The sequence below is a fragment of the Mytilus galloprovincialis genome, chromosome 5, assembly GCF_965363235.1.
Source record: "Mytilus galloprovincialis chromosome 5, xbMytGall1.hap1.1, whole genome shotgun sequence".
NCBI lineage: Eukaryota > Metazoa > Mollusca > Bivalvia > Mytilida > Mytilidae > Mytilus > Mytilus galloprovincialis.
The window spans coordinates 80,764,372-80,790,064 of NC_134842.1; the positions used below are offsets into that span (position 1 = coordinate 80,764,372).

The 25,693-nt window shown below is 31.8% G+C and overlaps 1 protein-coding gene across 5 annotated transcripts; it reads left to right on the forward strand.

Moving 5' to 3' along the window:
• Positions 1-14: 14 nt before the first annotated feature.
• On the forward strand, positions 15-25,540 carry LOC143076487 (SEC14-like protein 2). Of its 5 annotated transcripts, none has more exons than XM_076252289.1 (12): positions 15-158; positions 1,644-1,713; positions 7,069-7,112; positions 7,952-8,105; positions 9,520-9,614; positions 10,030-10,105; positions 11,298-11,378; positions 13,248-13,331; positions 16,715-16,821; positions 19,695-19,837; positions 22,062-22,228; positions 22,545-25,540. In XM_076252289.1, the coding sequence occupies exons 1-12, from the start codon at positions 105-107 to the stop codon at positions 22,763-22,765; spliced, it is 1,296 nt and encodes a 431-aa protein (XP_076108404.1). In that variant the 5' UTR covers positions 15-104; the 3' UTR covers positions 22,766-25,540. The 5 variants fall into 5 exon arrangements, with proteins under 5 accessions (XP_076108404.1, XP_076108405.1, XP_076108403.1 ...); XM_076252290.1 differs by lacking the exon at positions 15-158 and adding an exon at positions 1,035-1,058; XM_076252288.1 differs by lacking the exons at positions 15-158; positions 11,298-11,378 and adding an exon at positions 11,451-11,531 and having other exon boundaries at positions 1,179-1,713.
• Positions 25,541-25,693: the final 153 nt, after the last annotated feature.

Below are 25,693 nucleotides of genomic sequence, written 5' to 3' on the forward strand. Positions count from 1 at the left end.
AATATATAAAGGGGAGACAAGCCACCTACTTTCACTTTCAACTTTACACCACAACAAACAGGTCAATGTTTAAAGTTCAATGTTATATTTTATAACAGGAAATTATGAGTGGTTTTGTGGGTGATCTAAGTGAAAAGCAAAGTACAGCACTTCAAAAGGTTATTATAAATTGACACACAGCAAAATTTATGTCAAAGTGATCATGATAATTTGCCCTTGGTATACAAAACCCCTTTAAAATAGTTTAACATCCGCATCTAATAAAGTTTTTACCTTAGAAAAAAATAGGCTCAGTTTGATTTTTTCAAGTTGTTTTGTATATTTATGAATCATTGCATGAAGTCAAGATCTCATTATAACAATTTGAAAAAAATATGGCTGTATTTACACCTCAAAAACCAAACTCTAAAAAAGTTGTGACACAATATTTTGCTTCTTTTGTATGACCCATACAATAACATTGTATGAAGTTTGCACAAAAACTACTTTGTGTACAGACCAACCTGTGCAGTTTGGATAAATCAATACCTAAATAGGAAAATATTAAGGCTAAATAAAAAAAATGTTGCTAAACAAATTTTTTCAGAAGAAATTGAACTTTTCCCTGTGCTGTTTGGTAAGTTTTAAGGCCTGGCATCCGCTAGATATATTAAAGTTAAATGCATCTTGTGTTTCAGAAAAAGAAAATCTTTTTGGGGATTTTGATGGGAATTTTGTTTTTGTACCAGCGTAAGGTGACTAAAACAAACTTAAGTTGCGCTAAAAATGCCCAGAAAATTCTACAAAAGATTTTATCTTTCAGAAACACAAAATGCATTTATCTTTTATACATCTAGTGGATGACAGGCCTTAAAACTTTTCAAAAAGCACAGGGGAAAGTTCAATTTCTTCTGAAAAAAAAATTGTTTAGCAACATATTTTTCTATTTAATTGACCTTACTTCCTTATATAGGTTTAAATTTAATATTTCCTCATGTCAGTATATATTTCAGTTTAAAAGTAAATGCAGATATGTTAAATATTCCCACTTAATTATCTCTTGACAATTAATGCTTGACGTAAGTGGTTTGAAATGGCATTTTTTATGACAATTGTTGAATGAATCGTGTGTGTCACTGTGTTAAAATACAATGTATCATTGCTAAAAACTAATTGCAGATATAAGATAAATGTTACCAGATTATAGTTTGAGCATATTTCAAAAATAGCGTTAATGAAAAACTTGGAAGTTTTGATTTTGGAGTTATATCATTAAATCTTTAATACATATCATCTTAGTTCAAAAAATATAACACAGATACATTTTGATTCATTTAAAATACAGAATTGCAAGGAAATAACCACAGAACTGGAGAGTGCTTAACATATAGTGTACTTTGACTTTGTGATCATCATGTTTCAACCTACTGATTATTTAGATGATTCTAAAAACAGCATCCTGTTTTGTCATCCTGGAAATTAAATATCTAAAAAAAATTTATAGTCTCATTGGATGGATCATACATACATGTATATGTAAAAATAACATTAACATTGTAATTTGTATTGTTGGAAATTTCATAAAGATGTACTCGACTAATTTGTGTTATCAGACAACTGGTTACCATTTTAACATTGCCGATTATACTGATTGTATTTTACAGTTCAGAGAAAATGTGAAAGACGTACTGGAACCTGAGCATGACGACCACTACCTCTTACGATGGCTTCGGGGTAAGTAACCTGAGCATGACGACCACTACCTCTTACGATGGCTTTGTGGTAAGTAACCTGAGCATGACGACCACTACCTCTTACGATGGCTTCGTGGTAAGTTAAAAAGAACCTGAGCATGACGACCACTACCTCTTACGATGGCTTCGTGGTAAGTTAAAAAGAAATTGTAAATGTTCTTCTACAATTCTGAGTTACCAAGGAATCTGCAACACTTTAACCAAGATTTTACACCTCTTAAACTATTGACCTCATAACAATACCTTAGCATTGTGATTAAAGACACTTTCTCCATGATTTATTCTGGTAATTGCATTGCAGACAAATAGCGATAAGATGTATATATGTCAAAGCAGGGGCGGATCCAGGGGGGTCTGGGGATTGGAACCCCCCTTTTTTTTGGTTGATAAAATTGAGAATGGAAATGGGGAATGTGTCAAAGAGACAACAACCCGCCCAAATAAAAAACAACAGCAGAGGGTCACCAACAGGTCTTCAATGTAGCGAGAAATTCCCGCACCCGGAGGCGTCCTTCAGCTGGCCCCTAAACAAATATATACTAGTCCAGTGATAATGAACGCCATACTAATTTCCAAATTGTACACAAGAAACTAAAATTAAAATAATACAAGACTAAAAAAGGCCAGAGGCTCCTGACTTGGGACAGGCGCAAAAATGCGGCGGGGTTAAACATGTTTGTGAGATCTCAACCCTCCCCCTATACCTCTAACCAATGTAGTAAAGTAAACGCATAACAATACGCACATTAAAATTCAGTTCAAGAGAAATCCGAGTCTGATGTCAGAAGATGTAACCGAAGAAAATAAACAAAATGACAATAATACATAAATAACAACAGACTACTAGCAGTTAACTGACATGCCAGCTCCAGACTTCAACTAAACTGACTGAAAGATTATGATTTCATCATATGAACATCAGGCACAATCCTTCCCGTTAGGGGTTTAGTATCATACCATCATAACATATATGAGAAGAACATAACCCGTGTCATGCCAACAACTGTTTTTAGAATAAATGTGTTTAGTTCCGATGCAAAGACCTTATCAGTGACTCAATATTAACGCCAAAATATGCAATCTTTAATGACTTGACAACAGTATCGTAATTATATCCCTTCTTAATAAGTCTATTCAAAGGTTTTGTAAGTTTCTGAGGTGAATACTGACACCTTTGTGCTTTATAAAGAATATTACCATAAAAAATTGGATGTGAAATACCTGAACGTATTAAAAGTCTGCATGTTGAGCTATATTTACGAATAATGTCTTTATACCGATGATAAAATTTAGTAAATGTTTTGACTAGTTTGTGATATCGAAAACCCTGGTGTAATAATTTTTCAGTAATACATAAATTTCTCTCGTTTAAAATCTAAAACATTGTTACATACACGAGCGAATCGTACAAGTTGAGATATATAAACACCGTAAGATGGTGACAAGGGAACGTCACCATCTAAAAACGGATAATTAACGATAGGAAATGAAAAATCATCCCTTTTATCATAAATTTTAGTATTCAGCTTTCCATTAGTGATATAGATATCAAGATCGAGAAAAGGGCAGTGGTCATTGTTAGTATTAGCTTTATTTAAAGTAAGTTCAACAGGATAAATTTCATTAATATACATACTGAAGTCGTCATTATTGAGAGCCAAAATATCATCCAAATATCTAAAAGTATTATTAAATTTGTTTATCAGATGTTGTTTCGATGGGTCTTTGCTTATTTTTGTCATAAATTGTAACTCATAACAATACAAAAACAGGTCCGCAATAAGTGGTGCACAGTTAGTCCCCATCGGAATTCCGATAATCTGACAATATACGGAATCCCCAAAGCGAACAAAAATGTTATCTAGTAAAAATTCAAGGGCATATATAGTATCAAAGCATGTCCAATTAACATAGTTTTTTTGTTTATTGCTACTAAAAAATGACCTAAAAGAGTTTGAACATATATATTCACATTCTGATTTTTTGAATGCCCATTTAATTAGGTGTGTGAATTTTTTCTTAATGAGAATGTGAGGTAATGTGGTATACAGGGTAGAAAAATCAAAACTTTGAACAGATTCAAAATCACCAATATAAGCATGCAATTTATCAAGTACTTCCAACGAGTTCTTGACACTCCAAAAGTAATTTATTCCACTATTTTCGAAGGCCTTATTTGAACAATTTATTATCAGGTTTTTAATTGTACCAAGTGTGCTGGTAAGAAGAATAGACAATTTAGTAGTTGAACAATGGCTTGAAGACGAAATAAATCTATATTTGTAAGGGGTTTTGTGTAGCTTCGGAAGCCAATACATAGTTGGGACTTTCATTGTATTTGGCTCTGCTTGTAAAGCGGTGCCTAAAAGTTTATGTTTGTTACAGATTTCGTTTTCTGAAAATGGAGTCAGTTGGAATGTTGGTGAATTGGTGATTTCCTTTTTCAGAACCTCAATGTAAAATTTACGTCAAACAATAATAATATTATTAGCAGCTTTATCTGCCGGGACAAAAACAAATTCCTTGGCTAGTTCTTTTAGTTTATGTTTGATACGAGAAATAGGTTTATTGTTGTAATGGTTTATAGTAAAATGTTCTTTAAAATGTTGAATACGTATATCAACTATCTTCATTACTGAATTAAAAAAAGAGTCCAAAGATTTTTTGTCAGCTTTTTCCCGTTTTATCCATTTCATACAGTAAGTATGGAGTGAGTCGTGGATGATATTACGACACTCATTCCAATTAATAATTGACGGGGGACGATATTTAGGTCCTTTACTGAGGAATGATTTTAACTCTCGGTTTTGAACGATGTTAAGATCTCCTGTTATAACATGGGAAATGGGGCCATAAATATATTCGGAATTACTGCAATTACATGAAGTAGGTGTATTTTCACTGATATTAACATCTTTACACAATTGACCATAATTAAACACAAATTTACGGGTAGATTTCTTGTAAATATAACAAATAAGAGGTAGCTCAGTATTGTCAAAATATCCAGGAATTTGTTCTTTAACAGAATGGTCGTTAAATATACCGGCAATATTTACAAAATCAAAGCCTTTATTGACATACTTAATTTTAATAAAATGTTTTTTATGATCTTCAGGGCGATCAATTTTGGGAAATAATTTAGAATAACAATATGCCATAATAATTTGAACAATTTCATACTTAGGACTGCTATATGAAATTGTGTTGCAATCCTCCAAAATTTTATTTAACTTATTAACCGGTAACGAACAGAGTTTTGTTAACAGATAATGTCTGCCGTTGTTTTTTGAAATAGAAATTAGGTCCGAAATATTGGTATGATTGGCCCGAAATTTTCTTTGATTGCGATTTGTTCTACGACCGTGCGAACGTTTTTTACGAACAGTTTTAGAAACTATATCCAAAATGTTAACGGAATTGGTTCTAGATATATTACCAATTCCCATGATATTATCATTTAGACCGAGAGGGTAAACTGTCTGTAATTTTTTAATCCAATTTAATTCAATTATTTTCCGTGATCGTACAAACTTTGAATGCGATTCACCAGGCTGCTTATTTACTACTTCTAAAGGTTGAACTGCTAAATATTTAAAAGGATGGTTGTGCTTCTTAAGGTGTTGGTAAATGATACTTTTGAATTTATTGGGTCTTTTAAAACGATACAGATGTTCTTGAGTGCGTTTAGATAAATATCGTCCAGTTTCTCCTACGTACTGAATACCACACCCCGGTTTGTTTCATGTGAGTAAATAAATAATACTGTTTGTTTTTCAAGTTATATCAGTTTCAAAATTTAAAGAAAATGTGCGACCATTAAACGTGGACCTTACCGTATTGTTGGTGGAAAGACGGGGACATGTAAGTCATTTTTTGGCATGACACTTATCGATAGAAGGGTAACCACGTTTTTTATTGTTAAAAATGTTAGCGATGGTAGTATTTTTAGATAACCGATTTTGAAGATTGAGACGTGTGGATACCCTTTGAACAAGTTTAGTATTTAGTAATTTTCCATTTCTAAGCTTCATAATTGTTTTGTTAGTGAATTATATAATAAAGGAGCAAAGATTGGCGTCCAGAATATGAACCAGCATACAATAATTGAAGTATATAAAATTGATAAATTTGTTTGGCTAAAAATGTCAAACGCTATCAGTATTAAATAGTAGAATGGGGCTGAATATTGAAATACTACTTTTTGATAAATATTCCTAAAGTAATGAATTAGAGCAGTTCTCGCTCGGACACACACTCCATAATCTAGTATATTATAAGAGCATAAACCTGAAGCACGGGGAGGCACTCTACTGCCTCCACACGGCACTAAAGACAAACTCTGTAAAAAATAAAATTGAGAATGGAAATGGGGAATGTGTCAAAGAGACAACAACCCGCCCAAATAAAAAACAACAGCAGATCAATGCATTTGAATGGGGACTTATTGTTGGAACCCCTCTTTTTCAAATGGCTGGATCCTTCCCTGCAAAGTCTGAATTATCTTTGGTCTAATCTACAATGTATAACTGACAGCATTAACCAAAAAACATTCCTAGCCTCTTTTAAAAAATAATTTGGCCAAATCTTTTTAAATACTATGTAACCTATGAAACTACATTTTTCTAAGAAGGAATTTTTCAAGTTTTTCATTTGTTTTAATTTGAATAGTACCGCGGTTATTTTCACGGGTGGAAGTTTTCGCTTATTTTCATGGATAGAACAAAATAGCCAAAATAAATTCTGCCAATTTAATAGAGCACATGCAAAGCTATTGATATATTAAGCTTTAAATCCGCCGAAATAATAACCACCAAATTTTTTTCTTATATCTATTTCAATGAAAATTGCGAAAATAACCCGGCATACGGTACCGGGTTTAATTGTAACATTATGACAAGGAGACCACACTCTCTCAAAGATGTTGCATTTTATTTGGACATAAAATATCATTTGAAAACAATGTCATAATGACTGTAATTGTTGCCTGCCAATTTTAATAAAGGAAGTTATATAAAAAATCTCTGACCTTAAAATTTTATATTACAATAATGCTGGTGTTCAAAATTCTTAGATAGAACTGAAACTTTTATGTTATACTTCTTTCATAATTGAAAAAAAAGACCTGCAACATAACAGTTTTTTTTTTTTGCAATCTCAATCCATGGAAGGGTCCATGAATTTAATTTGTATCATGTTTATAATTTTCCAAAATACCAATCTTCATATCTTAATCATGTTCATCATTAAAATATTGTCTTACTTGTGATTATATCTATGTTCAACATACAACCTTAGTCTTTAAAGTCTTTTAAAACTGAATTTTTATTTTCAGCCAGAAATTTTGACCTCAAGAAATCAGAAGATATGCTCAGAAAGGTATTATAAATAATTTGATGTGTGTTAATTTTGTTTTCTCATAAAATCACAAAAATGCTGAACTCCGAGGAAAATTCAAAACGGAAAGTCCCTAATCAAATGGCAAAATCAAAAGCTCAAACACATCAAACAAATGGATAACAACTGTCATATTTCATTACTTTCAAGTTTTTGCAAAAACTTATTGACCCCAATTTTGCTTGGTGAAAGTACTTATAATACTGTAAACCAAATTATTTTCGCAACTTTAGCTAGGAAAAATAACGAATATGAATTATCGGGAATTTGTAAAATTGGATCTTTCCTTATTACCGGCATCAAGTAAGTTAGAAACTTGTAAAATTAAATCATTGTAAAGAAGACTAAACATGCTAAAAGCATAATAAAGTATCTGCGATAATTACTTTTACATTATATCATTGTCTTTTAGTCAACATTTTTACTTCAGCCACTTCTTTTATAAAGAGGGGCGTAAAGGGGGTCTCTGCACAGAAGAACATGAAATAAAATTTGAGGATGAAGTCAGAAGAACAATTAAAAAGGTCTTACATGTTAATCTTTTTACCGATTTCACAAACATAGTGAATAATTCATCTTTTTCACGGCTGCACGTAAAATAAAAATGGCAAAACACGTTGCATGAAAATAACACTTTACCACCCTCTCTAAATATTTAGTCATTATCAGAAAGGGGTGTTCCAATATTTCCATCCAACCACAAAATGTACAATTTTCCATATTTTGCTCTTTGAGATGTTCCCTCCAAAATTACTTTCCAACCACAAAATGTATAATTTTCCATATTTTGCTGTTGAGATGTTCCCTCCAATATTTTACAGCACCTGATATGGAGGAAGGAAGAAGATATAGACAATATATTGAGACAAAAAACTCCTGATGTTATCGAGAATTATTACCCAGGGGGCCATTGTGGATTTGACAAAGATGGTAGCCCAGTTTGGATAGACCCCATTGGAAATATAGACCCAAAAGGTAATATTGAAGAAGAGGTATTTTGTTACTACCAAAAGGAAAATTTTACATGCTAAATTAATGACAATTAGAAAAGATGGATCATGGTACCTATATACAATGGTTTGTTGATTTGCATGCTATTAACACAAGGAAACAAAATGTTCTATTTCCAATCTCATTTAGATCTAAAAAAGAAGATGTGGTATGATTGCCAATGAGACAACACTCCACAAGAGACCAAAATTACACATAAAATGTACATGTATAAAAAAAAAGAAAGAAACCAGTTGACCCTTGTAAATTACTATTTGCATCAAAAATACCTCACCAGCAAGGTTTCAAAAGAACAACATAGAGTTAATAGCTAGCTAGTGATTACTGTAGATCAACTACTTACACCACTTAATGATGCCATCGAAGCTTTGGTAAAAAATTTGATAGAATGAGTGACACATATTCGCCGCATAATTGGTTCATTTCCACTAACATCCAACCTACATTCGAAAATTTAGAACTTTTTATGTAGGTTTTAATAATTTTACTATATGAAAAAAATGTTTGATAAAGGAATTATCTTCAAAACATTGGTTTATTTTTGTAAAAGAACGCAAACTCAAGTGGAAATAAAGTTTTTCATGGACCATTGGGGGACACATTTTTGCAGCAACGTATGATATGACCATCCTCATTATCCTGGTAAATTATAAAAGCGAATGTATGTAATTACATGAATAAGCTTGAGAGATCATTTCTATACAAATTTTCTCATAAATATGTTCTTTAAGACTGTGCATGATTGCCATATAAACCTTACATAATAGCCAAAAATTGTTGAAAACACCTGTATATTTCATTATATTTGCGAATAACCTTGGAAATGGGGTCAAGAGGAATATCCACAGTTCAAACATAACAATCAGCCTTTACCATCTATTTAGGCAAGTACTGGGCAAACGCACACAAATTTAACAGAAAAAAAAAAGCAAAACGTCCAAAATGTGTCCATGGCGAATATGCGCCACCCACTCTACAGCTATTGTTTTTCATTATTTTTAACCTCAAGTTTTGACTTAAGGTGGTACCTAACACTTTAACTAAAATTGATTTGGCTCGTTTAATTTTCTTAAAATTTTGACAAATTATTTACTTTGACCCTTTGACAAAAATATAAAAATTTTTAAAAAATTGAACCAACCGTTTTTTTCAGAAAAATTACACTGGTTATATAGCAGTTTGACAAACACTTATTTTGATCATTGAGAAGCTTAATATTCCCTTATGAACACAACTCCATTAAAACATTCTGCTGATTTTACAGAGTTATCTTCCTGTAGACTTAGGTACCACCTTAAAAGTAGAATATAAAATATAAAGATACAAACTAATGTGATATTTTTTTCTATTAATGACAACCTGATGTTTATTGTAACAGGATTATTGAGGTCAGCTAAGAAGAAAGATGTCATCTATAAAGAAATAAAAAATGCAGAATATGTGCAGCAGCTTATGAAACTTCAGACTAAAAAGGTAAAAAAAAATACAAACGATGTGATGTCGCTTATCAATCACTTTCAATATAAAAATGACAACTCCCCATTCCAGTAGAATTTTGATCTCTCCCTTTTCATATATTTAGGAATGATAATACAAGTATATGAGCTGAGTTGGATAGAAATCGGCCTTATGCAAGTGCATGTTTAAATGTATATGTATAAGCCTTTGATTAATTTTGGAACATTTAAATATGAACTTAAAGATCAACTGTGGTCTGTTTTGTAGGGTTTTTTTGTATAATTACTCCATTTTTCAAACAGTTATGGTCTTTCTATAGATATTTAATTAGCGTAAACATGCTAAATAGGTTAAGAGATGTATTGATATTTTTGTTTGCATGCTGTCGATTTCTATTCAATGCAGCTCATATCTTTCTTTTATTTTGCAGCTTGGGAAGAGAGTTGACCAGATAATTATAATATATGACCTTGAAAACTTTGGCATGAAACATCTGTGGAAACCTGGTAATATAAGGCAATAATGATAATTTATACAATTATTCTGCAATAATTCTTATATGATTTGCATATCTATAAATACTTGAATTGGATTGGTCAATTAGAATTTTTCTCTAAGTTTACACTTCGATAAACCATGTTTCCGAAACTACTTTTGTAATCTATTCATGCGCGATACACAAGCTTGCAGTGATCCCGGGATTTTCAGAAAATTGAGATTAAAAAACAATTGCATAACAGTTGTGACTATTCTAGTGCATATATAACACAAAAAAAAAGAAATACATTTATTGCACTAAAGCTTCGAAAATGTACAAAAATTAAATTTAATAAAATTCCGCGAAATTTCATGAAGGATTTGGCGAATTTACGTCATGGCAAAACACGACGTCATACGAATGGAAATTTTCAAGGGAAAGATTATTTCGTTACGTGTACGCTTCAAATTCGGATAAAATTTAATTAAAATGAAGTTTTTGAGGAAGGTGCTATTTCATTTAAGATTCCTTTGTATTTATCGGACATTTATAGTTTTTTAGAAAGTCAAGATGGCGGCGTACTCCTTTGTTACGACTTGCCATTGTGCTTTTGATGGTAAATATATATAGTAGCCATCAACAAAAAAAATGTTTGGCTGAAGAATTATAAGGATTAAACACATTTTTTCTAGAGGTTATTGATGTGTAAACCGGGGCGATTAACTCACAAACTGAATAAAAGTCCGAAGGACTTTTATGTTGAGTTTGTGAGTAAGAGCCCCGGTTTACACATCAATAACCTCTAGAAAAAATGTGTTTAATCCTATGTAACTTTCCCTAAAGTCTTCTTAATTCACAAAAAAGTTTTAAAAAAGGAACGAAATTAATAAAATGTTATATTTCATATCTATAGCCAGAAAAATACTAAGAATCCTTTAGAGTATTCCTTTGTATTAAAATAAACGTTTTTCATGATCAAAATGTAGTTCTTTGAGATTAGCATGTTGAGTCAATCTTGATATAGCAAAGTTTAAGCATAAGGAAATTGATAATAACTTTTGGTACTTGATATCTTTAGTCAAACTTTACATCATACAGAATTGGTTACACATTTTTATCAAGGACTAAACAAAATGATGTATGAGAATACAATATTTGACGAACTTTAGTTTTATTATGCTTATTTTCTAATTGTTAAATTTTGAATTGCAATTTTCAAGGAATGGACACAGTGGTTAAATTTCTAGAAATGTTTGAAGACAATTATCCAGAAGCACTGAAGATTGCCTTTATTATAAATGGTAAGATACAACATTGTTTTAATTTTTTTAGTTGATTATAACTTTATTCTGTTTTGCATTGAATTTTTCAAGGACTTGATGCTGTGATCCAATTTCTACTAATATTTGAGGATAATTTCCCAGAACACCTGAAGACTTGCTTTGTAATCAATGGTGAGACAAAAAAATGTTTTCCCTGTTTGCTCCTATTAGGCAATGATTCCAGTTGCAATTAGTTGCTAGTATTACTATGTGTGATCACTTCACTGTTTCAGAATCCGATGCAATCTGGGTAATATTTTCAAAATCGTACAAAAACAACACCAGGCTTGGCTAACAACTTCAAACAATAAGAAATTATTTGAAACAGCAAATTAAATGAATATAATAGTTTTTCTTGGGTAGCTACATTTCACACTCTTGCACAGTAGCTATTATCCACACACTACACTGTCTATTATCCACACACTACACAGTGTCTATTATCCACACACTTTACAGTGTCTATTATCCACAAACTACCCAGTGTCTATTATCCACACACTACACAGTGTCTATTATCCACACACTATCCAGTGTCTATTATCCACAAACTACACAGTAACTATTATCCACACACTACACAGTGTCTATTATCCACACACTACACAGTAGCTATTATCCACACATTACACAGTGTCTATTATCCACACACTACACAGTGTCTATTATCCACACACTACACAGTAGCTATTATCCACACATTACACAGTGTCTATTATCCACACACTACACAGTAGCTATTATCCACACATTACACAGTGTCTATTATCCACACACTACACAGTGTCTATTATCCACACACTACACAGTGTCTATTATCCACACACTAGGCAGTGTCTATTATCCACACACTTGCACAGTGTGTATTATCCACACACTACACAGTGTCTATTATCCACACACTACACAGTAGCTATTATCCACACATTACACAGTGTCTATTATCCACACACTTGCACAGTGTGTATTATCCACACACTACGCAGTGTCTATTATCCACACACTACACAGTAGCTATTATCCACACATTACACAGTGTCTATTATCCACACACTACACAGTGTGTATTATCCACACACTACACAGTGTCTATTATCCACACACTACACAGTGTCTATTATCCACACACTACACAGTGTCTATTATCCACACACTAGGCAGTGTCTATTATCCACACGCTTGCACAGTGTGTATTATCCACACACTACACAGTAGCTATTATCCACACATTACACAGTGTCTATTATCCACACACTACACAGTGTGTATTATCCACACACTACACAGTGTCTATTATCCACACACTACACAGTGTCTATTATCCACACACTAGGCAGTGGCTATTATCCACATGCTTGCACAGTGGCTATATTTCACACATTTTGCAAATCCCTATTCATATATGTTTAGGCTAGGGTTATACAATTTTCATTATTAGTAAGACTCTTTTAAAAAGTGATTTAATTAAGCATAAATGATTAATCTTGGTCAAATATAAAGTTAAACAGTGCTTTATATATCATAATAAAATAGTGATTTTGTGTAATGAAGTTAGCAAGCTTTTTTTTCATATTTATTTTGTATCAAAATTTATATTCATATTTAATAAAAAAAAAGTTAACAAGATACATAAGAACACTTATAACTACTCTATTCATACCACCTCCTGTATTAATATCAACTACAGGAGCCAAAAATAACAATTTCTGGAATATAGAAAGATAGATATCTTGTATAGATTTGTAATAAAAAAAATTGTATATCGTCTCTAAGGGATAAACTGTTTTGCTGTTTTATAAATTATTTTTGTTTTCTGTTACAGTATCACTATCTTTGACTTTCTTTCAGCGCCAAGATTTTTTCCTGTTGTTTATAAATTGATACGACCAATCCTCTCGGAGGATACTGTTAACAAGATTAGAATATTTGGCAGTAAGTAGCATTATCATTTACAAACTCAAAAAAGATACATAATCATGGTAAATATAGATTCTACCACTGCATCAAGTGTGATATGATATTTATCCACTCGAGACAGTTAAATTTTCAAATTTAAAATTTGAGGCTCGCCGAACGTTTTAAATATTTAAAATTTAACTGTCGAGAGTGGATAAATATCGTATTACACAAGATTTGGTGGTAGAATCTGTTTCTCTAATGATTTTCAAACAACATGCAGGCAAACGTATTCCTTCTTTTCGAATGATCTGCAAAAAGATGTGTTCTTTCTATGTGACGTCATCAGGCATGGTCGCCTTTTTTCATGCCGTCATAATAGGAAATTCAGAGGAAATCAAGAAAATTGGACGTCATAATCGGATTTTAACCAATGATGAACTGAGATCAAACTAACCACACGTTGATTAAATTTTTTTATACAATGGGTGCAGAAAGGGATAAATTCACGAAGAATTAGAGAACCACTTTTATTTTTATACGACCGCAAAAATTTTAATTTTTCGTCGTATATTGCTATCACGTTGGCGTCGTCGTCGTCCTGCGTCGTCTTGCGTCTTGCGTCGTTGTCGTCCGAATACTTTTAGTTTTCGCACTCTAACTTTAGTAAAAGTGAATAGAAATCTATGAAATTTTAACACAAGGTTTATAACCACAAAAGGAAGGTTGGGATTGATTTTGGGAGTTTTGGTCTCAAAATTTTAGGAATTAGGGGCCAAAAAGGGCCCAAATAAGCATTTTCTTGGTTTTCGCACTATAACTTTAGTTTAAGTAAACAGAAATCTATGAAATTTTGACACAAGGTTTATGACCACAAAAAGAAGGTTGGGATTGATTTTGGGAGTTTTAGTTCAAACAGTTTAGGAATTAAGAGTCAAAAAAGGGCCCAAATAAGCATTATTCTTGGTTTTCGCACAATAACTTTAGTATAAGTAAATAGAAATCAATGAAATTTAAACACAAGGTTTATGACCACAAAAGGAAGGTTGGGATTGATTTTGGGAGTTGAGGTCTGAACAGTTTAGGAATTAGGGGCCAAAAAGTGGCCCAAGTAAGCATTATTCTTGGTTTTCGCACCATAACTTTAGTATAAGTAAATAGAAATCTTTGAAATTTAAACACAAGATTTATGATCATAAAAGGAAGGTTGGGTTTGATTTTGGGAGTTTTGGGTCCCAACAGGTTTTTAGGAATAAGGGGCCCAAAGGGTCCGAAATTGAACTTTGTTTGATTTCAACAAAAATTGAATAATTGGGGTTCTTTGATATGCTGGATCTAACTGTGTATGTAGATTCTTAATTTTTGGTCCCGTTTTCCAATTGGTCTACATTAAGGTCCAAAGGGTCCAAAATTAAACTTAGTTTGATTTTAACAAAAATTGAATCCTTGGGGTTCTTTGATATGCTGAATCTAAAAATGTACTTAGATTTTTGATTATTGGCCCAGTTTTCAAGTTGGTCCAAATCGGGGTCCAAAATTAAACTTTGTTTGATTTCATCAAAAATTGAATAATTGGGGTTCTTTGATATGCCAAATCTAACTGTGTATGTAGATTCTTAATTTTTAGTCCCGTTTTCAAATTGGTCTACATTAAATACCAAAGGGTCCAAAATTAAACTAAGTTTGATTTTAATAAAAATTGAATTCTTGGGCTTTTTTGATATGCTGAAGTTAATCATGTACTTAGATTTTTGATTATGGGCCCAGTTTTCAAGTTGGTTCAAATCAGGATCCAAAATTATTATATTAAGTATTGTGCAATAGCAAGAAATTTTCAATTGCACAGTATTCAGCAATAGCAAGAAATCTTCAATTGCACAGTATTGTGCAATAGCAAAAAATGTTCAATTGCACAGTATTGTGCAATAGCAAGAAATCTTCAATTGCACAGTATTGTGCAATAGCAAATATTTTCAATTGCACAGTATTGCACAATAGCAAGAAATATCTAATTGCACAATATTGTGCAATAGCAAGAAATTTTCAATTGATTGGAGTTATCTTTCTTTGTCCAGAATAGTAGTTGAATCAACTTAAATCATTGTTTTATACAATGCACAATGTATATTCACTTTTACTACCAACTGATAAATTAAAACACTCTTTACCATTCAGTGATAACAAGCACTTTTTGTTACATTTTAATATTTTATGATGTATTTAAATGAGTAGTTATTGTTGCAAACTCCATTAGAAATTTGAATTGAGATCAGTTTTGAAAAAAGGGAAAGGGGGATGTGAAAAAAAAAATGGTGGGGGGGGGGGGATTAATTTTTCTCATTTCAGATTTCATAAATAAAAAGAAAATTTCTTCAAACATTTTTTTGAGAGGATTAATATTCAACAGCATAGTGATTGCTCAAAGACAAAAAAATTATTTTAAGTTCATTAGACCACATTCATTCTGTGTCCAAAACCTATGCTGTGTCAACTATTTAATCACAATCCAAATTTAGAGCTGAATCCAGCTTGAATGTTGTGTCCATACTTGCCCCCACCGTTCAGGGTTCAACCTATGCGGTCGTATAAATCTGCGCCCTGCGGAGCATCTGGTTTGTACTTGATAATATAATGCTTTTCATAAAGTTTTATCAATGTCTACTTTCTGGTACAAAATATTTACTCTGAAAAGAATTTTAAACTTTTGCTTAAAGATAAAAAAAAAGTGGAAAGTTTTAATGGAACAATATATATACATATATATAGATATGAAAAAGAAGATGTGATATGATTGTCAATGAAACAACTCTTCACAAGAGCCAAACTGACACAGAAATTAACAGCTATAGGTTGCAGTACAACCTTCAACAATATGCAAAGTCCATACTGCATAGTCAGCTAAAAAAGGCTCGGAAATCACAAATGTATAACAATTCATTCAAGAAAACTAAAGGCCTAGTAATGTCCAAACAAAATGAACAAAAAAAAAAATATGTGGCACAGCAACAAATGACAACCACTGAATTACAGGCTACTTACTTGTGGAAGGCACATACATACAGAATTTACTACTTAGCATTCTGAAAGGATACAGATATTTTAAAAGTTGTCTTTTGTTGTGAGCTAAAATTATTCTTACACTTTATCATATTTTACAAATGACATTGAACCAATTCCTGGTAAATCTTCAGTACAATAGAATCCCAAAAGTGGACACCTCTGGTATGCAGGCTTGTTACAATAAAAAACACAAAATGTAAAAGCAGTAATATCGACATTTTAGGGATTGCTGCAGTAATTTAATGAGATTGACAGGTTTCGGTGCTTAGAGCACGTTTTATGTCATATTTTGAATCATGATTTTATAATCTTTTTATTGGGGTGTCTCATTGATATTTCACCTATTTTTTTGACTACAGCTAACTACAAAAGTGAGTTATTAAAGTGTATAGATGCTGACCAGTTGCCTGTTTACTGGGGTGGATCGTTGACCGATAAAGGTGGAGATCCTAAATGTTCTTCTAAGGTCAGTTTTCTCATTGATACAATGGAATGTTTTACATTGTAATTAGAGATTCATTTACTTTTTTGGTTATCAATTTTCATAGTTTGAGGAAAACTTGCATTTTCATTGATATTTGATTTTTTTTTTGCCTATCTCTGCATATCGCTATGGCGAGTCCATGAGTCCTGGACTCATCAAAATCTGTCTGGACTCACCATTTTCAAAACTGGTGAGTCCACAGATACATTAAGATTGAAATATTTTGTATAAACTGAACACAAATAAACATAAATATCATCATTTTATAGCAAAAGTTTCAAAGTAATCTTAATTTAATGTCATTTCATTGATCTGTTAGGCCCTGGAGACTAAAATATTACATTATATTGTAATAAAATATCTTCTACTTGCTATTGGACTCACCATGGCAAAAAATGACGAGTCCCTGGACTCGCCTTCAAAAATCCTTAGCGAGAACCCTGATATATACATATATAAAAAGCCAAATTTGTAAATTCTTGAGCATAAGAATTCTTGATTCATCCGTCTCCACAAAACTCACGAAAATTGGTATCAATTGAATAATAATAAATTCATAGTAATATAAAAGAGTCTTGCTGAATGATTTAACATTTTACTTTTTTTTTACCTTGCCATGCAATTAACAGGAGCTTTGGGGATTACTTCAACGAGACATCAACCCAAGCACACAAAAGCCATCTTGGGCTACCTATGAATATTCAACCTTTGAATATTCTTTAAAATAGAACTTATTAGACAGAGGTCAAACTTTCCTTCAAGTATGGATGGCATTCAAAAACATGACAGCCTGTCTGATATAGATATAGGAAGATGTGGTGTGAGTGCCAATGACAGAGCTCCAGATAAGAATTCACAAATTGGGGTTTTTACCCACCATTTTCTTATTTAATTGGGTGACAAAGTTTTTGAATTGCATTATCAATTTTAATTCACCCCTCAAGCAAATATCAAATTGGGTTTTTCACCACCAAGCTCCTTAGTGTGCTGGGTTTTTTCATCAACACAATATTGAATATTTTTCCATCTTAAAATATATATGTGTCTTTCTTTGTATATGTGCTACATGTAGCTGTTTTATTCACCGACGAGCAATTGTACGTTTAATTTGTGTCCCGTTTCAAACGTTCTGCCAGGCAGTTTTGTATTTTCTCACAACTTATATAAACTGTAAAAAACAGATATGGGTATTCACTCAACTAAAATGAAAAAATAGTATATAAACTAAAATTATACTTGAATGTTTTTGTTTAATTCAATTTACATAAATCTGGGTTAAGTTGTCCCTTATTAGAAATGTTTTCCAACTACATATCATGTCTTAATTGATTTGGCTTTTCACTTTTTCCAACTGATTTCGTTTTTGACGAAACCCCATTATTATTATTAGTCCAAATAATTATGACGTCTGGCAAGGCTATTTTATTTTTTTCCGGGACGTTATTAGCAATGTTCTCGTTAAGGTACGCAAACACGTACGCCCGTGAATTCGATGGACCCTTCCTAAAAACACTAGCTGAGTCTTTTTATCATCATAACTTTCCCTCAGCTATTCAAAAGAAGCTGAAAAAATGCTTCTATTCAATATTTTTACCGGACATTAACTTTGGTTTTAATTCATTGTATGTAATGATAATTAATCCCGAGAAATTTGAAAAAAATATGACAGCATGATACACGCTAATTGGATAAACGCTGAGAAGATCGAAATGTTTCATAAACATGTGTACCTTTTGAGCAACAGAAAATTCCAACGGTGACCCATTTCAGCTACTTGATGCAGGGCTCTATTTTAATACGAAAGGACATTTCCAATTATAAATATTATAAAAATAGAATTACGCGAAGACTATAAACTGATAAGGGTAAATAATGCAAACGATAGAGAATAAAAGTGTTGAAAACTCATGGTTTTGGCATATAATTGGGTTTTCTGTTGAATTAATTGGGTTATTGAACCCTGCAATGGGCAATTGTATTGGGTTTTTAATTATTTGTATTGCGTGATCACGCAAATACACAGCTTATCTAGAGCTCTGCAATGAGACAACTCTCCATCCAAATAACAATTTAAAAAAAGGTAAACCATTATAGGTCAATGTACTGCCTTCAACACGGAGCCTTGGCTCACACTGAACAACAAGCTATAAAGGGCCCCAAAATTACTAGTGTAAAACCATTCAAACAGGAAAACCAACGTTCTAATCTATATAAAATAAAAAAATGAGAAACACATATAAATTACATAAACAAACGACAACTATTGTACATCAGATTCCTGACTTAGGACAGGTGCAAACATTTGCAGCGGGATTAAACGGTTTAATGGATCCAAACCTTCTCCCTTTTTCTGAAACAATAGCATAACATCACAACATAGAACACACGATAAAATATCAATTGGCAGGCTTAACTCAATCAAAAAACGTACATTAATACACTATGAACGAATAAATTTGATCTGCGATATCTGAATGCAAATGCACAGTTAATAAAATATTAGGGACAAACATTCATATATGTACATTATATAATTTACTCCATTACTTTTAGATTATCCATACATAATAGGTAAGATGATTTTTTGTTGTTGCTACAATCTCATCAAAGGGGGGTAATCTTCCAGTTTGAGTGAACATGCACTATGAGTTCATCACTATTTTTCTAAACGATTTCAATGATGGTAGCTTATGATATCATCTGGTTCTCACTCTACTCCACCTACAAAAAGCCATCCCAGACAAGGTGGTAGCTTCAGAAGGAAAAATAAAAGAAAAAGTTTATAAATATTATATAAGATAAATGCTTTATCTCTAACTTTGGAGAATTGAAGTAATAAATTAGTTTGTTTACAGATAACTCTTGGAGGAGAGATACCTAAGGAATATTATTTAAAGATAGCCTCAGAGGAAATGGAGAACTTTACTACAGTTAATGTTAAACGAGGGTCTTCTCTACAGGTGGATGTTGATGTGAAAACAGCAGGAAGCTGTATAAGGTAAAAATATAATGTAGCGGGGTTGCTTCCCCTTAGTACAGGTAGAACATATAAAGCCAGTCGTAATCAACTGAGCTAGGGAATCGATTCTTTGGCTCAGTGGGTTAACGCAGTGATTTTGCTAGCGCTCGTCACTTTCGTATTTTACGAAAGGGTTTTCTCATTGACGAAAGTATTTCAAATCAATTTCGTCACTTTAATTTTGAAAGTGTAAAAAAAATTTCGCAATAAAAACCATAAATCTACCTGTCTTCATGTTTTTGACAAGTTTATGACCTCCAGGTAATTAACATTTTCAACAGGTGTTACAAGTTGTGATTACAACTAATCCGCTTATCGCCATCAGATGGGTCACTTATCCGTAATTTATTAATTAACCCCATCATTGAATGACCATCATATTTATTTCCCCAGGAAAATCTGTCAGTCGGCATTTCAACAACCAGGAGTATAATTTCGTCATTTAATAAAAAATGTAACAACCCGGACAGTTCGCATTTGAATTTCAATATTTCCCAAACGATCACAATCTGAAGTTAGTTTGTCGTAGATTCGTCATTCAAAGGCATTTTCGTCATATTTGATTTAAATTTTTCATCAAAAGCTTTCGACAATTTCCATTTAAAATAAAGAACTTTAATGTGTTTATTCAAAAAGTTCACGATGTTAAACAGGTGCTTCCTGTACTGTGTTCTACGCATGCGTGAAAGTATTCTTTTGACTATTTATAGACATTAAAAAGTAAACGTAAAATATGAAATCATTTAGAATCAATTAAACGAGAGAGACAAATATATATCTCTTACTAAAGGAATTTAAATCGAAAAATGATAATTTTCTGATGAATCCGGACTCGTTTTGAATTTATTATCCACGTGTCACTTCCCGTTTTCGTTTCATTTTAAAACCGAAAGTAGTAAACGTGATCTATTGTTGATTTGTTTACAACCTCCTTTCAGTCATTATAATCGTTCCAAAAAGGATTTTATACATTTCCAACTTGATAGAAATGATTTCCAAATATCGACTTAGACGTTTTATAAGGATAATGATTATGCAGTGAAATAATCATTGCAAATTAATTTCTGCTGTGATTCCTTGTTTAAAAAAAATAGAATCCAACTTTTGTTGCATCAGGAATGACCTCTGGAACAAACTGAAGAGAAATTGTGAACTAAATTTCTGGATTCCATGTCAGAATCTTTCATAATGGCCAATACAGTCAAATCATACAATAACTGCCAATCATGCTGGTGCCTCAATCCCTTAAAATCTGACTAAGCTAGTAATATAATCATTGGTCCATTGCTTTTACACAAAATAAGGTTGATTTTAATAGCGCGCAAAAGTGACTAAAGCCCTCAAAATCCTAGCTTAAACCCTGGTTAACGCACTGACTGTCACGCAGACGACCGGGGTTCGAATCCCCGGTGGTGACGATATGGATTTGTAGAGTAGATACGTGCTCTCCGGTTACAATAATATTACATTTAGCAGCCAAGGTTAACTTTTTGAACAATTATAATGTAATAAGAATAATACAGTCAACTCACTTTATATCAAAGTCAGTTGGACCAGAGAAATATTTTGAAAAAATCATAGTTCGACTTAAACTTATACTGGATGTTTGTCAGAACAAGGGATACAACTCTTGCTTTGCTTGTTTTGGTTAAAATATGTATATTATGAAAATGTCAAGGAGATCAATATTCTGGTCTAAGATCTATGTACCTCTATGTAATGGTCTTTTATCTGCTCTTTGGTCAGGTTGTTGTCTCTTTGACACATTCTTCATTTCCATTCTCAATTTTATTTTATTATTATAATACTGTTCAGTTTTTTTTTGTCCCTTATTTATTTCTCTGTAAAGTTATACACAGCTTTTAGCTTAGTGACAATTTCATGTTGATCTTAGCCAGATTATGAATTTAACAAATCATTATTCTCGAACACTGACATGCGAGATAGGAAATTTTCTGACTATTTCGTGTCTTTTGTTTCAATCTTTTTCTCCAAGAGAAAATACAACAGGACATTGAATACTATTGATCATTTATTCCTAACATTAGCCACAACCAAGCTCCAGGAAAATTGATACATTTAAAAAAAAGATATTTGGGGTCTACCTTTAGCAACCAAATCATGAAATAAAGTATAACTGATTTTAAAATAATGAAGCCATTATAACATAATCTTGAAATCTTATATTTATTTGATACACCAGATGGCAGTTTACGACAGAAGGGTATGATTTAGGATTTGGAGTGTATAAGAAAACAAAGGATGAGAAACAGCATGCTAGTAAGATGATACCTGTAGTCCATTCAGAGAGAGTCGACAGCCATCTTGTTCCTGAAGATGGTAGTGTGGCTGTTAAAGAAGCTGGGGCTTGTAAGTTTTTACAAACACATTTCACCCTCTCTAACTTTACTAAAACTTAACTTAGGGAAGAAAGATGTGTAAGATACCATGTCTTCCTACTGACTGGTACCTTGTCAATAAGCATGTTTAAATTCAGGCCCAGCAGGGTTTTTATTCATATTGCATTGTCATGTTCTTATTCTGAATATGTATTTAATTTGCCACTTGATGTTAAATAGCCACCCGTCCATCTTACAAAAGTCATAAATTTTATGTCTTTTCTTTTTTATGAAACTTCTTTTTTAATTTACACCAGTTTAAGCTATATTTTCACCTCATTTTACAGACGTGGTACGTTTTGACAACACGTACAGCTACATAAGAAGTAAAACTATCAGTTATCTAATAGAGGTCCTAGAACCAGAGGTAGAAGAGGTCAACGCACACACCTACGATAAAACCAATGCCAAGGGAGATAAGTCAGATTTATGTATCGACAGTACCTTAGATGTAGGTGAAGGTGACCCTGAGACAAAGGGAGCAGACGGACATTCTACTGATATGTGAAAGGTTCCCAAGGGGGAAATTGGAGAAAATTATTAGGATATTATTTGTTATTGGCCATTCACAATAAATTTTCTGTTAAACAGCTGACATGCTTCCCTTCAAGTACATTTCAGATTTTCTTTATTGTTTAATTTATTTAAAAAAAAATAAACAAAAAATTTAAACTAACCAAGTACTAATGTTTATTTATAATATGTACAAATTATTCAAACCATGTTTTCTTATCAATCCAATTATAAATAAGGTGATTACAAATTATGTGGATTTCATGGAAAACAAACTTGTCTTGCAATATTGTATTATTTCAAAGAAAAAATATCCAAACATAGGATCAATATATTTTTTTTTGTACCATTTTATGTCTTCACCAAGTTACAATTTAAGATGGTCTCACTAAATTATGGAATTTTGTTTACTTTATTTTTTTCTGTATTTTGTTTTTTTGTTGCTAAGTAAACCAAAGAATATGTCTTTGAAGCAGGAAAATATTTATCAACAACCAAAAAGTATTCCAAGATATTGTAATGGTTCTGTTGATTGGTTCACAATTTCCTAGGTACATTTACTGCACATTATGTATAAACTAGAATTACCAAATAAAGGTATAAAGAAAAAGCACTATAAGACAGAATATTAATTTTTATAGTCATGGTATTTACATGGTTCAATACACTTTGATATATATGCTAGTCGTATAAATGATTATACATTGTACTATTTTATATTATATTTATGATGTATTCAGGGGACTTAATTCTATGTTCAACAACAACATATATTTTGTTAATACATTGTATTGTATGCCAGGGCTAGTGTAATATTTAGATAGTTTGTCAGATAAGAAACTAATGTCAATTCAATTGATTTATTTTATTCTTGCCAACAGTTTACATTTCAAAGATGTTAAAATAAATGTTATATTGTATATATATATATATACAGTTAACTCTCGTTGTCTCGAACTCGGTTGACTCGAAATTTCGGATGAGTCGAAGTTTTCACCTGGTCCCGAACTTTATTCCATACAAAAGTATGTAATTCGACTCCTGATGAGTCGAAATTGGATGAGTCGAAATTTCGGTTGAGTCGAACTAAATTTACGGTCCCAAGGTTAACAAAAGCATACAAAATTTATTTTTTATCTCGAACTAATACACATATGTCAAAACATGACCTCCGGGATTTAAATGGATTGAAGAGTTAATCTGACATGCAATACACGTGTAATTAAATTTCCGGTCACTGACCACTGTATTGATTTATGACGTGCTATTTCCATGAGTGTTTACCTAAGATTATCTTTTATAGAATTTTTATAAATAATTAGTGATACATTGTTAATGTTCATGAAAAAGTATGAAAAAGTATGAAAAAGTATTTAAATTGTTTACAAAACAATTAGATTGTGATTTACACTAATGAGCTTGGGTGTGTATAAAGTTAGGATTATGGCTTCCGTTGATGATCACCTAAAAACTACTCAAACGGCGTCTTTAATCTTGTTATATATTCTTTTGAAAAGAAAAAGTGAGATAAAACAAAATGAATAGAAATCAAAATTTTCTTAAATCTCTTGTATCCGAGAATAAACAATTTTGTCAGCTATTAACGACCTGAATTACGAAACTATCGATTGGAAATTACCCTCTTGAAAAAGCCATAGGATTTTTTTTTTAATTGAAACAATTAAATAAGTAAAAATAAAAGTCATTATAATAATAAAAGACTGTGACATACAAATACATCGATCTGATACTAGAATATCGATCCCCTTGCCATATTCACCCGGATTTATTTTAGCTTTACCAAGCTAAGCAAGAGTTGTGTCCCTTAGATTGTCGAACTTCCGGTGTTCGTTTGAGTCGAACTACGTGTATCTCGAAATATTTCTCTGGTCCGACTGACTTCGACATAACGAGAGTCGACTGTATATATATATATATATATATATTTTTTTTTAATTTTTAAGTTTCATAAAACATCATGACATTTTGCCTAAAAATCAAGTATTTTTGCGTTATAAAAAATTTGAAGTATTAAATGAAAAGTCTTAAATTTTAAGTTTTTTTTATATATCATTAATCAAGATTTACAATTCAAAAGATGCTAATGGTAAAATGTTTTACATATTTGCTTAGAATTAATTTTTGAGGGGGAACTATTGAGTGTATATAAAAACATTATGAAGGGTGCTGCTTTTATTGACAATCACTGTGGTAACATATTGCATTTGTCCTCAATATTGTTCTTTTTAAAATTCATCTAATTCTGACCATTTTTAAATAGGAATTATAGGAAATTTGAAGCTAGGTAGCATATACATGTATACAAATTTTGGTTCATATATAAATGCTGTATGGTGACTTATAATTGCTTACAGCCACTTCATTTGGACTCTGTTGGATAGCGTTCTCATCGACAGTCATGTTACCTCTTTATTTTATACTGATAGTCTGCTTATTTTTGTTTTTTTTACCAAAATGTTATAGAAATTTAAGTAATTTCTGTATAACTTTAATTAATATTTCTCTTCGGATAAAACTATTACTAATTGTATGCTTACTTAAAATAATTTATTTTTGATATTTGCATTTAAAATCCAGACTGAGACTGAGTACTAATATATTATTTACCAGTATGTTAAATTTATAGTTTTACTGTTTTATGTAATTGATAAACAAAATATTTATTTTTTTTTAGAAAAATTTATTGTTATTTATCGTTAATCATTTATTATTATCTAAAAAAAAGAGAATAAAAGTATATAATTGAAAATTTTGTTTATTGTATTCTGGCATTTTAATGATTTTTAAGATGAAAGCAAATTTCAGGGGGGGGGGGGGGGGGGGGCAGGAATGGAAACCCAATAGCCATTCACAAGTGTCACTTGATTTGTATTTATACTCTGTACTTAGCCCAACAGACTGG